Source organism: Equus quagga, chromosome 13 (assembly GCF_021613505.1).
Source record: "Equus quagga isolate Etosha38 chromosome 13, UCLA_HA_Equagga_1.0, whole genome shotgun sequence".
Classification (NCBI taxonomy): domain Eukaryota; kingdom Metazoa; phylum Chordata; class Mammalia; order Perissodactyla; family Equidae; genus Equus; species Equus quagga.
The window spans coordinates 38,783,953-38,798,137 of record NC_060279.1 but is presented as its reverse complement, the minus strand read 5'-3'; the positions used below and the strand labels follow the sequence as shown (position 1 = coordinate 38,798,137).

At 50.3% G+C, this 14,185-nt stretch overlaps 1 protein-coding gene across 2 annotated transcripts in view; it reads right to left on the bottom strand.

Moving 5' to 3' along the window:
• KCNN3 (potassium calcium-activated channel subfamily N member 3) overlaps positions 1 to 14,185 on the bottom strand; it is a 158,504-nt gene that overhangs the window by 28,861 nt on the left and 115,458 nt on the right. For both annotated transcript variants that reach the window (XM_046683441.1, XM_046683442.1), the window contains exon 4: positions 2,435 to 2,576. In XM_046683441.1, the coding sequence (XP_046539397.1) occupies positions 2,435 to 2,576 (142 nt within the window). The remainder of the gene's footprint in view (positions 1 to 2,434; positions 2,577 to 14,185) is intronic.

The following is a 14,185-nucleotide window of genomic DNA, read 5'->3' as shown; positions in this document are numbered from 1 at the left end:
GCTTCCTCACTGTGGCTGACCCCAGAGTGAGACAACTGACTTTAATTTGGGTAAAAACACTGACGGCGACTGGAGGAAACCTCCCTGTTCCTGCGCACAGAGAGGTATATATTTATGCAGCGGGGTTTTGTGCAAAAGGATAAGATGAAAGGCATGTGCTGTATTTTTAATGTGGGAGGTGGGTCTCGGTTCCTCCTCATTTGTTTGTTCTTTCTACTTTGATCACACCTCTCTCCTCAAGGAACAACACACTCCCTTCCAAGGAGCTGCTGGAGACCCAGGAGCAAAAGAGGGAGCTGAAGACCAGCAGCCTGAGGAAGACCGCACCCCGGGGGAAGGCAGTGAGGGCGCCGCGGGGCCCTGCCTGCCCTGTGCAGCTTTGTCGGAGTAGAAGCCAGGAGACGCGGGAGTGAAGGACCCAGGGAAATGGTGGCCGTGGGGCCGGGGCTCGATGTGCACAGCTCCGTGCTGAGAGGGAGAATGGCTGGTATTTAAAAATAACAGAGGCTCCCAGCAGGGCCCATCCACCGATTGGCAGCCGGGCTCTATGCTGCCTCGGAGGCACAAAGCCTACGCCCTGGGAGCGGCTCTGAGACAGGAAAGCTTTAGCCTTCGGGCGGCATTTCATTCCTTTCTGGAAGGAAGAATCGTTCCCTGGTTTCCCGGTGACAGCTGGAGGAGCTGTGCCAGACAGAGTCCTACTAACCCATGGGAGGTGTTTGTTCTAAGGCCGTACACTTACCCATGATTTATCCCAACCCCGGCGCTAAGCCTTTTGTCATTAACTGCTGTTTCAGGCCCTGCCTGCTAACATGCACCTGCACCAGATTTTAGTTGCAAAGGGGAGAGGGCTGTGTCCAGTCGGGAAATGGCAGCACTGGACCCCTGCTGCTCACGGGGCCCACAGCCCACGGCCTCCTCTCCTCTGAGTGGCCTAAGTCCGGCTGCCTTGTCACTGAGATCTGTCCCAGGAAGCCACCAGGTTGCTGTGGGGTGGCAGTGGGGCAGCTTCTCCCCGCCCCAGTGAGGAGTTCACCCCGTGTCCACTGCAGAAAGGAGTCATTTCCCTCTCAGAAGGAGGGTCTTTTCTCCTCCCGAGAGAAATGGGGGTGATGAATGAAATCTGAGGGGGCACTGAAAGGAAGAATTTTCACGGGAACATGATGGGAGCACAGAGGGGGCTGTAACCCCAAACCTAGAGACCTAGAACCAAGCCACAGACCTCTTGTTCACCCTCACAGCCCACCACTACCCCCACCATCACCCAGGCTTATATGTGTGCTTGCTTGTTTGAGCCTCAGTTTCCCCTTCTGAAAAGGGGACACCGTGTGTTCACTCTGTGTTCTAGGATCAAGGGAGGAGGTCAAAGAGCAGTGGCTGCCTGTCCTGGACCTAAAGAGCAGCAAGGCCAACTGGCCAGTGAAGGAGCGGTAGAGGTGGGGACATGAGGGGTCCGCCAGCTCCAAGGGGGTGTGCAGCTTCTCATTGCTGACAAAGCTCGGCAACAGAAAGCATTGAGATGGGGCCTTATCACCAGCCAGAGAGGAGGGCGGGGCAGGCCTTCCACCCCCACTTTATCCTGGGGAATGCTGAGCTCCTACAGGCTGAGCGCCCTGCACAGGGTCCACAGTCAGTGTCGGCATTCAGAGCCCACTTTGGACTTCCAACCCATATCCCTCCCATACACCATGCTATGATGGCCACGAGATGGGCAAGAGTGTGTGTCAGGGTTGGGGTCGCAGGGCGATGGCAGGAGAAATGCACCTTGAAAGGATGCAGCACCACTGCTGGGCACCTGGGAGAGACAGGGATGGAGTCACATCTAGCAGGACACCAGTGCTGGCAGGACCTGGCACTCAGAGGCCAGCACCTCAAAATGCAGATATGGAAGCTGAAGAATGGAGAACTCAAGAGCTGGCCCAGGGCCATGTAGCCAAAGCAGGACCCCAACCTATGGCCAACCCAGTCCAGGACACAGGTCTCTTATGGCCAGTTCCGTGCTCTGTCCCCAATCCCTGCCTCTGTGAGTTCCTGTGAAACTTTATCAGACGTGGCACCAAGGTCTGTGGGGCCCAGGGATGGTTAAGTGCAAGCCCTGAGCCAAGTGGGCAGTCAGGCAGTGGTGGGTGGGAGCGGAGGGTCAGACCCACAGCCAGCTTCGCCCAGCCCATTTTGGGGGGCTGTGAAGAGACCATTAACTGTCAGGAACCAGGACCTTATTCCTGTCTTAGAAAAGGAAATGAAAAAGTGAGAAACTGTTGCAGATTGTGATCACCTCAGCCTCCCTCTGAGTAGGGGCAGGCATGCTACCCTGTTAACCAGCAGCTGGCCCCACTCCCTGAGCGGGAAGGCCTCTCTGTGCTCTCGACAAAGGGCTCTGCTCCTTGCGACCGTCTAAGGGTAGGGGAGGGCAGTGGGCAGAGGCAGTACTCACCATGATGCCAGTGAGGAGACAGACGCCCTTCCCACAGTACGTGTGGGGCACCATGTCCCCATAACCAATGGAGAGGAATGTGATGGAGATGAGCCACATGGCACCCAGAAAGTTACTAGTTACGTCCTGCTGGTCATGGTACCTGCCAAGGGGGAGAAAGGAGTCAGTCGATGGAGCTGCCGTTCCCAGGAGTAAAGGCTCTGGGCGACCTGGACAGGGGAGGAAATGCCGAGAAGGAGACAACAGCGATGGTGGCGTGCACATCTCTTCAGGCGATCGAAGGGGCGCCGCTCTGCCCACCCGGGGTCTCCCACAGCTCCCCGTCCCCTCAGCCCCCCACCATGAGTTTGGTCCCAGAGGGAAAATGTTTTGTCATGATTTGTACCCTATTGGAGATGTCTTTTTGGTGTTGGTAAAATAGCTTTGTGTGAAATCATGCAGTAATAAAATTTAGATTTTCCCTTCCAAGTCGACAGTCTAAATGTATGTGGAATGATTAATCTGAAATCACAAGCTCCCGAACAGGGAAAATGTCAAAAAAAATCACCAGACACATTTAGCAATTTCCCATAAGAAGGTTGATGGATCCCACTGACTGGCAACTCCTGAGTGTCTGGAGAGAGGCTGCGGCGGCCGGGGCTCCCTTGCGGCGGTCCCCAGGGGAGGCTCTGGGGTCTCTGCAGAGGGATGGCCTCCTCTTCTGAGCTAGACAGAGGCTCATGGCTGCCCCGCCCTGGGAGGAACCAGCTGGAAGCGTATCACCTCCATTCCCTCTGCCCGATGCCCTTCCAGCCCATCCTTTTCCTCGCTCCCTTCATCCCCAAACACCAAGGCCACTGTGTGCCAGGCTCTATGCCAAGGACTGAAATACAAAGGTGAGCAGGACACAGCCCTTGCCCTCAGGGCTCTCAGCCCAGGGGAGGGGTCTGTCCAGGACACAGACATTTGCAGAAGGGTCGATAAGTGGGTGGATGAGGCACCTCAGGGACTAGGGGGTGTGGGGGGGCAATGACCTTGATGACCTTGATCCAAACACAGGAGGGTTAGTCAGAGGCTTGAGTTTTCCAGGCAGGCCACGGGGAGGGTGTTGCAGGCAGAGGGAACGCCCTTATGAAAGCCTGGGCCTGACAAGTGCAGCAGGTGAGCGGGGTGCACCTGAGGTGGCAGGGCAGGTGAGGGTGGGTCCCTTCTCAAAAAGGTCTCCAACAGGATCAGCCTGAATGACACACAAGGGACTCTGTGTTTTGTCCTGATGAGATCTCCCCATCAGCCTCCTGGAGGCCATTGGACGGGAAAGGTGGGACAGGGCCAAGGAGACAAACCATCCTGGCAGGAGGCAGCAGAAAGCCATTTAGGAACCTTAATCCACAGAACTGAGTTACCAACGAGGCTTACATGAATGAGTGCACATGATGGGTTCGGGACGGGGTCCGGCACAAGGAGGCCCCCAGAAAGTATTAGCTACTATCATCAGTGGTCTCCACGCCCCCATGGGGGCTGGTGCCCAGGGAGCAATTGGCAAATGCTGCTTCTCCTCTCCTTGTCCCCTAGGTCAAGTGTGCAGGGGAGGCTGCAGACAGGTGCATCTGGAGACCGGCCTGGAAGGAGAGAGAAGCTCTGCTAGTCAGAAGGGAGGTGGAGGGCACGTGACTAGGGGAACACCAAGGGCACAGTATACGGATACCATTTATTAACTCTTATTGTATTAGTGGGAGTCACACAGCACAACCTACTGTGTGGCTGGCACTTTGTATACAAACACTTTTTCTAATTCTCACAACATCCATAAAGTCTTCTACAGGTAAGCAACTGGAAGCACAGAGACATTCAGTGACTTGCCTGAGGACACACAGGAAATAACCCAGCCAAAGCCCATGCTCCTTTCGCTGATCCCCTGGGCATCAGAGAGGCAGAAGTGACTGCTGTGTGTCGTGGGGGATGATGAGGAAGTTTTAGCGAGAGGAGGATACCTGGGTTCCCGTAGCAGGTGATGAGGTGGCTTCAGAAATCAGGGTCCGATTTCGGAAGGCCTTGAATTCCAGGATAAGGGGTTTGGATTTGGTCTTAGAGGCCTTGGAAGGGATTGTAGGTTCTTGAGCAGAGGAAAGACAAGATGACATGGCCTGCTGGGAAGAGTGGTCTGCAGGTGGTAGCAGGGTGTTTCAAAGATGGAACACAGAGGTGGGGTAGCCAGGTGGGTAGCAGGCGTGCAGAGCCAGGAGGGAGGTGCAGGCGGCCGCCTTCATTGCCCACCTGAGCCTGGTCCTAGCAGATCCCAGTGAGTACATCATCGGTGGGCTGTGTGGCCCCAACGCGAGTCGTCTACCAGCAACCAGAGGGGTGTGGCATTAGCCTTCTCATAGCTGTCTGCACAAGGGCACGCATGCCTGGAACTCCAGGGTGACATGGGCAGAGCAGACATCCCCTCCCCAAAGCTCTGCTGAGAAGATGCCTCACCTGCCCTCTCCCACCTGCTTCACTTGCTCCCCAGCGATAGGGAGGGCACCCTGGCTGGCTGCTGCTTCTGGTCAGCCTTGGAAGTTGCACACTGGAGTAGCACAGGCCGGTGGTGCCCATCTTTGACCCCCAGCATAGAGTGTGCCCTGGCCCTGCCCTCTGACATGGTCTGGGACGGGTAGTTGTCCTCCCCACCCCATTCGCCATAGCCCTGGGGCTCTGCCAGGCCCTCAGGCCGACGCATTCCCTCCACTTCCGGCACGCTGCTCTCCAGCTGGGAGGAATGGTGGCAGACCTCGGCTCTCAGGGCCTGGGCTGAAGTAGTGGTGGAGAACCCTTCCCTGGAGGGGTGGACTTCGGAGTCTGAAGCAGCCAGACTCAGTGACAGATTGAGTGTGGGGGCAGAGATGGGGGAAGACTTAAAGACAGCTCCGTGCCACAAGCCGGCAACACGTAAACGAGCAACAAGAGTCAGAGCTGGGCTCGTCCGTCCATCAGAAACCATTTCCCGAAAGAAGCCGTGGGTCAGGTCTGAGGACAGTGAGGTTGAGCAGGTGGGTAGAGGGGACGTGAGCCTGTGGTCTCGGGCTTGGCTCACCTGGCTTCAAGCCCCAGCTCCACCTTAAGTAGCTCCATGGATGTGGGTGAGTGACTTGACCTCTCTGTGACCCAGTTTCCTTATCTGCTGGTGGGAGGATTAAGGAAAATAATCCACCAGCCATGCTAGCACGGTGCTCAGCCCTGAGGCGGCATGCCACGTCAGCGGTTATCCTTGCAGAGAGGCGGCAGGTGTTACAGTCTGAGAAACAATCCATAGAAAAGTATAGGGGCGAGATGACAGGTGCAGGGGGAGAGGGTCCCAAGCAGGGCGTGGTAAGAAGTTCATGAAGATGTCTTGGAGTTGAGGCTGGAGAACTATCTGATCCAGGGATGAAAGGAACCTATTGTAGATTCTTGGACAAAGAAGGGACATGAGACACTTGGCATCTGAGAATGATTCTTCTAGCAGCTACATGCAAGACTGATTAAAGAGGGCAGGCCCCAGACAGCAAGAACTGCTAGAAAGTTTGCAGGTGCCCAAGAAGAAGCAATGGAGAACCTTGAATGCCAAACCATGGGGTTTGGATTTAATTTGTAGCCTGGCTTCTGTGTATATTATTGGCTTGCTGTGCTCACGTGTCTCCACCATCCTCCTTTCCTTGCAAACCCTGAGGCTTAAACTAGCGTTCCCTGGCTGCTCGGCTGCCCTCAGGACCATGGACCAGCCTGTTCATGTGTGGGTGGATCCAAAGTAAAGAAATTAGAGCTCAAAGTGGAATTAAGTACATGCAGCGATAGGGAACCTGTGTCTCTTTTTTAAATTGATGCTTGATTTACTGCTTTATTTTTCTCTAAATTCCCTTTACGTTCCTGTGGGCTTCTTTTTCATTCACCGTGTGCAATCCTATTGGTGCTAACTGTGGGTGCTGAGAACAGAAGTAGATCTTGAGGTTGTCATTCACTCATTGTTTGTCAAACTTCAAATCTCAAACTTCAGACCTCCCCTGGGCGGGGGCCATAGAACATGCGGAGATGAATGCGACACACACCCTGCTCTCCCTGTGGCTTGGAGCATCGTCATGGAGATAAGACACACATGCAACTCACCAAGCAGGAAGTGATGAGCAAGAGAGTCAGGCTGGTGATTCAGGACTGTGGGAGTGGAGAGGAGGGAGAAATTGTTTCCAAACCAATTCACAATTTTACAGAGGTTCACACTGGTCACAAATTCATGTACTAACCTCATGCTATTTTTTGCAGTACAGAATTTTTTGGAGAAAATAGTTCTATGCTTTTCCTTAAGCGCTAAGGGCAAAAAGGTGTAGTGTTTTTTTTATTGTTCTTATCTCTACTTTTTGCCAAAGAAGATTCACCTTGAGCTAACGTCTGTTGCCAAGCTTCCTCTTTTTGCTTGAGGAAGAGTCACCCTGAGGGGCCAGCCCCATGGCCAAGTCGTTACGTTTGCGTGCTCTGCTTCGGCAGCCCAGGGTTTCGCGGGTTTGGATCCTGAGTGCAGACATGGCATCACTCGTCAGACCATGCTGAGGCAGCGTCCTACATAGCAGAACCAGAAGGACCTACAACTAGCATATGCAACTATGTATTGGGGGGCTTTGGAGAAAAGAAGGAAAAAAAAGAAGAAGAAGAAGATTGGCAACAGATGTTAGCTCAGGAGCCAAAATTTAAAAAAAAAGAAAAAAGAGTCACACCCTGAGCTAACATCTGTGCCAGTCTTCCTCTGTTTTGTATGTGGGTCGCTGCCACAGCATGGCCATTGATGAGTGGTGTAGGTCCACACCTGGGATTCAAACCCAGGCTGCCAAAGTGGAGGGCAACGAACTTAACCACTAGGCCATGGGGCTGGCCCCAGGTGTAGTTTTTTTTTTAAAGGTGGTTATTATAGTTATTAATTTATCATTAGGGTGTGGACTTTGGTTTTTTCACTTTTTAATATTATGAAATAAATGGTAGATATGGAAGACTGTCTGATTGGGCAAAGATGGTGGATTAAACACACGTTTACTTTTCTCCCTCCTTAAATCCCTCTGCAACAGTTTCAGTCCCCTGCTTTTAAGAAGAAGCAGACAACCAGGAATCCCCAGACATCTGAGGAAAGTTTCTAACAGTAAAGACACAAACCAAATCAGTCAATTAAACAAACAAAGGAGAAGGACCCTGGATCAAATACAGATCATTCACAGGGGAGAATTCCTGAAAAAAAATCCTATAATTAATGTTGTTAGCAAGATAAAATAGGATATTGAACCCATGAGACAAGAATGGAATGCTATACCAAAGAAGTCTTTCAGAAGGGCTGGTAGATAAACTGAGGAAGTCTCCTAAAATGCAGAAAAAGAGAGATGAAAATAAGAGAGAAAATATGAAAAAATTAGTGACTCAGTCTACCCATTCAAACAATAATAGTTTCAGAAAGAGAGAACTGGGAAAAAAGAAGGAGGAGGAGAAGGAGAGAAGTGATCATTAAAAAAATTTCCCAGAACTGAAGGACACAAGTTTCTAGATCAAGGGTCCGTTGTCCCCAGCACAGTGAATGAAAATACACTCACACCAAGGCACATGATCGTGAAATTTCAAACCAGGGGGAAGGAGAAGATTCTATGGAACTTCCAGGGAGAGAAGTCTAACACAACGAATCAGAAATCAGAGTGACTCTGGACTTTTCCACAGCAACACTAGAAGCTAGAAGGCCATGGAATAAACGAAAGTTCTGAAGGAAAATGACCTCCAATCCAGAATTCCAAATGAGCCGAGGTATTCATTAAGTCTGAAGGTGGATGATGTGCAAAACTCTCAAAGATCTGCCTCCTCTGCAGCCTTTCTCATGAAACCACAGGAGGGTGTGTGTCACCAAACAAAGGAGTAAACCAAGAAGGACGATGCTCTGAGTTGCAGGAAACTGGAGATCCGCAGAGGAGGGGGCCCAGGATGACGGCGCCGGGAGGTCCTTGGATGGTGGCCATGCACCAGGCGTGCAGGGCAACCAGTCCAGGCTGGAGCAGGTCGGAAGGCTCCGGGAGATGTTTCTCCAAGGAGACAAAACTGATAGGAAACCTGATATGCCTGACCATCCCGAGAAGAGATTTAGACAGCTGCCAGGATTTGGAGTTGAATTTGTGATAAATACATAGAAACGAAGCAAATGAAGAAACATGATAATTAACCAGGAAAAACAAAAAGTTCTGCAGGAAATGAGAAGTTCTCATCCTTTACTACAAGGCTCAACTGTGAATAGAGTCAATTAGCGTTGACTGAGTGATGTAAACACCGATTACTGATCTACCCCGAATTATGATATAATTATGAAGGGAGGATGGGGCGGGGGACAGGAGGAGTTGGAGGGGAGGGGAGGAGCTAACTTGGCATCTTCCATAGTGGGAAGCGAACAGATGGTGCCCAAACCAAGAAGTAGCCACACAAGTATGTTATTCGGAGACATGGAGGTAAATGCTAAAATTAATTAGCAAAAGAGGTAAAAGTAGCTACCTCTGGAGAAGGACAAACGGGAAAAACGGGTGGAAGACGGCAAACCGAACAACTGACTCTAATGGGTATGTACGTATAACTTCCGTAATATCAAACAGAAAGCCAAACCTAAGAGGAAAAAACAAAAATATGGGGCCGGCCCCGTGGCCGAGTGGTTAAGTTTGCGAGCTCTGCTGCGGCGGCCCAGGGTTTTGCTGGTTCAGATCCTGGGCACAGACATGGTACCGCTCATCAGGCCATGTTGAGGTGGTGTCCCACATGCCACAACTAGAAGGACCTGCAACTAGGATACACAACTATGTACCAAGGGGGATTTGGGGAGATAAAGCACAAAAAAATATATATGTATATATATGTAACGTAAGATTAAGTTACGAAGCATAAAAATAAGCATGCCCAAACTCACTATCCAACCCAGCCGTGTTGAACCTACTGGGGTATTCTCTCCATTCCCAGGCCCCTACTCCCCCCCACGGATAATCCAGCATCATGCTTATCATGTGCTCGTTTTTATTCACGTGTTTCTACACAGGGATGTTTACCGCAACAATAGTAATTCAGTTTTGCCTGTTTCTGAACTTCATGAAAATGGAAACATACTATGAGTGTGGGAGGCAGCCTCTGAAATGGTCTCCAACAGTCCACTTCCTCTGGGGTACCCACATACTTTTGAACTCCCACCCTTTTGCTGGCTCTAGTAACTTGTTTCTAACAAACAGAATATGGCCAAAGTGATGGGCTCTCGCTTCTGAGGTCAGATTATAAGAAGACCGTGGCTTCTGTCTGGGGTGATCTCTACCTAGTCTCTTTTGGATTGCTCCCCTGTGGGAGAAGCCACCTGCCACGCCATGAGGTAACCCCATGGAGAGGCCCACATGCTGAGGGACCACAGGCCGCCACAACCATGTGAGTGAGCTTGGGAGCGGAGACCCTTTAAATCGAGCGGTGAGATGAGACCGAAGCCCTGGCCAACAGCTTGACTACAGTCTCACGAGAGACCCTGAGTCAGAGATCCCCACTTAAGCTGCCCCTCTGTTCCTAACCCATAGCAACTGTGAGATAGCAAATATTTGTCGTTTCAAGCTAAGTTATTGCTGCTAATTTGTTACACAGCAATAGATAACTAATACAATGAACTCTTCTAGGAATTGCTTTTTCCCACTCAACATGTATGTTGATATATGTGGCTATAGTGTATTTTCGTTCCTGTACTGTGATTCATCATATGAATAGACCATGATTTATTTATTCATTCACCTATTGATGGACATCTGGATGATTTCCAGGTTTTTCCTCTAAGGAGCAATACTGCTACAAACATTCTTAATCATAGCTCCTGGTGCATTGTGGAAGAGTTTCTCTAGGAAACATACCTAAGAGTGGATTTGCTGGTTTGTATGGGATGTGCAGATTTAACTCCATTAGAAATGCCACGTTACTTTCCAAAATGGCAGTACCATTAGGCTCCCACCAGCAGTGGATAAGAGTTCTAGTGCTCCACATGTCCTCATCAACACTTGTCATCATCTGATTTTAACTTTTGCCAAACTAGTGAATATATTGGCATCTCATCATGCTTTTACTTTGCATTTCCCGATAAAAGCTTGAGTATCCTTTCAGATGTTTATTGGTCATTCATGGTTCCTCTTCTGTGAAGGCTCATTCATGACTTTCACTCATTTTTCTATTGGTTTGTTTTTGTCTTATTTTCTTATTGCTTCTAAGAGTTCTTTATATATTCTAGATAAGAAGAACTTTGTCAGTTTATGTGTTGCAAATGTCTCCTTCCAGTTTGTGCCTGGTCTTCTTATTTTCTTTACAGTATTTTTGACAAATAGAAGTTTTAAATTTTACTGTAGCTGAATTTATCATCCTTTTCATTTGTCATTAATGACTTGTATGATTTTTAAAGAAATCCTTCTCTGCCTGTAGCTACATGATTTTCTTTTCAATGTTCCTAAATGTTGTCTTTCACATTTAAGTCTTCAGTTCTCCTGGAATTGATTTTGTGCATGGTGTGAGGTAGGGATATGACTTCATTTGTTTCATATGGATAACCAGTTATCCCAGGCCCATGTAATGTGTAGTCCATCCTTTCCCCCACTGATCTCAATGTTGCCTCTGTCATAGATTATGTGTGGGAGTGATGATACTTATGGGTTTTCTATTCTGTTCCATTGGTCTATTTGTCTAACCCTGGGGTTATATTATAATCCTCTTTGTAGTCTATTTTAGGTACCTTCTCAGAACCTACCATGTAACAGGTGCTCAGTAAATATTTGTGGGATGCACATGGCCTGCTTTTTGCCTTCCTGTTCCCCTGTGAAAGTGATGCTTGCTTTAGTAATTCAGCGAAGCCCAGTGAGGTGACTTCAGCCGTTCTCTTCAGCAGATAAACTTTTGTCAGAGTGGCTGCCAAGTATCCTGGGCTTGGAGTCAGTTCTCACTGTTAATAAGAACTTAGCTTCTTGACAGTAGCTGTAACCTAACTCTTTTCACATGGATCTCAGTGATCTGACAGCTCTAGCCATTTTGTCTTGGGTCTGGTTTGTTTGCTGGCAATTTGCAGGAATCAAGCCAGACTTTGACTTCACCTTCCAGTCATTCTCCAGCTTCACACAGTCACACCCCTGCCCCTACTGAGCTGTGGACCTTGTGCTTGCTAAGTTCTCCAGTCAAAAACCCAACAGCACGTACCTGACTTGACCCCTTGGTGGCCTTTGACCCCATTGGTGCCACCCTCCTCAGAACACTGCCCTCCTTTGGCATCTTCAGTGGCTTGCTCCCCTGGTTTCCTCCTGCTCTCACTTCTCTTCTTGGCTTTTTCCTCTGGCCTCCTCCACAGTGTCACTGTGCTCCGAGCTTACTTTGTACATATACCTTTCTTGCTTCTGTCATGCCTGCCACTATCCTCACTGATCTCTTCTGAATGACTCTTCAAGACCCAGCTCAAGTCCCATCCAACCCACCCAGCCAACGTCAGCTCTTGTCTCTTAGTATCTGCATGACCTTGTCCATGGTTTTCCCACCTGTAAAAAGGGTATCAAACTTGTACCAACTCACAGAGAGTTGCCGTTAGAGTTGAAAGAGCTGGTATGTCTAAAACAATTAGAACACTGTCTGGCACATAGTCACACTGAAAAAAGCTCGCTATTATTGTGCTATTACCATCTTGTGTGTATAAGTCTAGGCGTGGCACAGCAGAAAGAACACGGGATCTGGAGCTAAAAGACTGCCTTTTCCGCCCTCATGGCTTTGTGACCTTGAACAAATCACTTCACTGTCCCAGCGTCTGTCTCCTCTTCAGGGAGGCAGGGTGGGATAATGTCTGCCTTGCTTACCTCGTTCAGCTGTGGCAAGGAGCGAATGTGAAAGGGGCTTTGTCGGCCTTGAGAGGGTGACACAGATAGAGGCCTGAGACTGCCCTCTGAGAGCCTCCATCTGGGGCACCCCCCCACCTGAGGCTTCATCCTAGTGAAGAGGGCAGCCACACGGGATGTGGAGGGACCAGGTGGCAGACACTGCCATGTAGGAAAACAGTTATTCCTCCAGCTTCTCCTCTCACTCGTCCTTGTCCCACTGCTCTGGGTTCACCACAGCCCCTTCCCTCTGCATGCAGCTCTGCGGTTTAACCCTCTTCTCCATCAAATCCTGTCTGCTCCACCTTCTAAATCTGTCCAGAATCTGACTGCTCCCCACCACCTTTGCTGCTGCCCCCCATCCAGGCCCTGTCCTTTGCCCTGGACCACGGCAGCATCACCTGGCTGACCTCCCTCCTTCTGCCTGCACCGCCCTGCCACGACCCACAGACAGCAGCCAGAGTGGTCCTTCCAAAGAGTAAGACAGACTACATCACTTCTCTGCTCAAAAAGTCCTGTATCCCTCAGAACAAACGCCAAAGTCCTCATGGGGGCCTGTAAGGGCCTAAAGAACCACCCCCTAACCCCTGCGGCCTCTCTGACCCCATCTGCCTTCACTGTCCTACTCCGGCCACCTGGCGTCTGTGCAGCTCCTTCCACAGCCCGGCTTTACTCCTATCTCAGAGTTTTGTACATGCCATGCCTTCTGCCAGGAAGCCTCTCACCCCGATGATGTCAGACCTTGGCTCAAACATCAGCTGCTCAGCGAGGCGTTCCCTGCCTACTCGGTTTATAACTGTACCACTGCCCCCACCCACCACACCCCATCTTCCTCTCCTGGGTCACTTTTCTCCACACACCCATCCCTACCTGATGTCATAAACATTTGACTTATTTTTGTGTTTGTCTATCAATCTGCATTAGAATACAGGCTTCATCAGGGAAAGGACTTTCTCTGCTTTGTTTACTGCTGTATCTCCAATGCTCAATAAATATTTGTTGAGTGAATGAAGGAATGATTCCATTTGGTCTTGATCACAAGCCAGCAGGCCCAGGTCAGCAGCACAGGGGCTGTTACCCGATTTTATAACGAAGCAGCGAGAGGCCCAAGAGAGTAACGGACCTAACTAATTTCTCACAGCGAGTAAACGAAACAGCTGACTGAAACCGTAATTTTTCTGACTCTAAAAATGGCAGCTTCAGCGAGCAGGGTGTGGGGTGGGGCGTGGGGCAGCGTCCATGTGCCTGGGCACCACCAGCCTGTCCTCGCTTGCTCAGCAAAGCACCCGCTCCACCCCTGCCAGCAGGACGGTAACCATGAGGCTCTGCGTGACAGGCCAGCACCAGCCTGGACAGGGAGGCTGAGAAGCTTGTACCAAAGGGGGACATTTTCACAGAGTCCTGGGTTTACTCCCAGCCCTGCCTCCACCTGTGTCCAGGCCTCCTACATAATCAACTCCTAATTATCAAGTGCCCCCCATGTGCTAGGGCATGTGATTCCAGCTTTAGGGAGAAAATCGCCATTTCTTAAGGGCACCATGAGCCTTAGTTTAGGAGCATTTGAGAAATGCTGGAGGCAGGTGAAAAAGGACCACCGAAGTGCAAAGTGAGCTGAGGAATAAATGGCTGATGGTGACCTCTGGGACACTCCTGCTTCTTCCAGCCACAGGTGAATTCACAGCAAGGCAGAAAAAGAAAGTTCTTTCTCTTCTTAAAAACAATTTCCCTGATAAACATCTTACAACGTGAAATAAATGGTGCTGCAGACGCACGGCTGATGGCAGGGCCGATCCAGGAGAGGCAGGACCCACAGACCCCACACCAGGGACGACACACACGCATGAGGTCGCTCCATCGTCGGCTTCATTCCTACAGCTAGTGTCCTATTTTT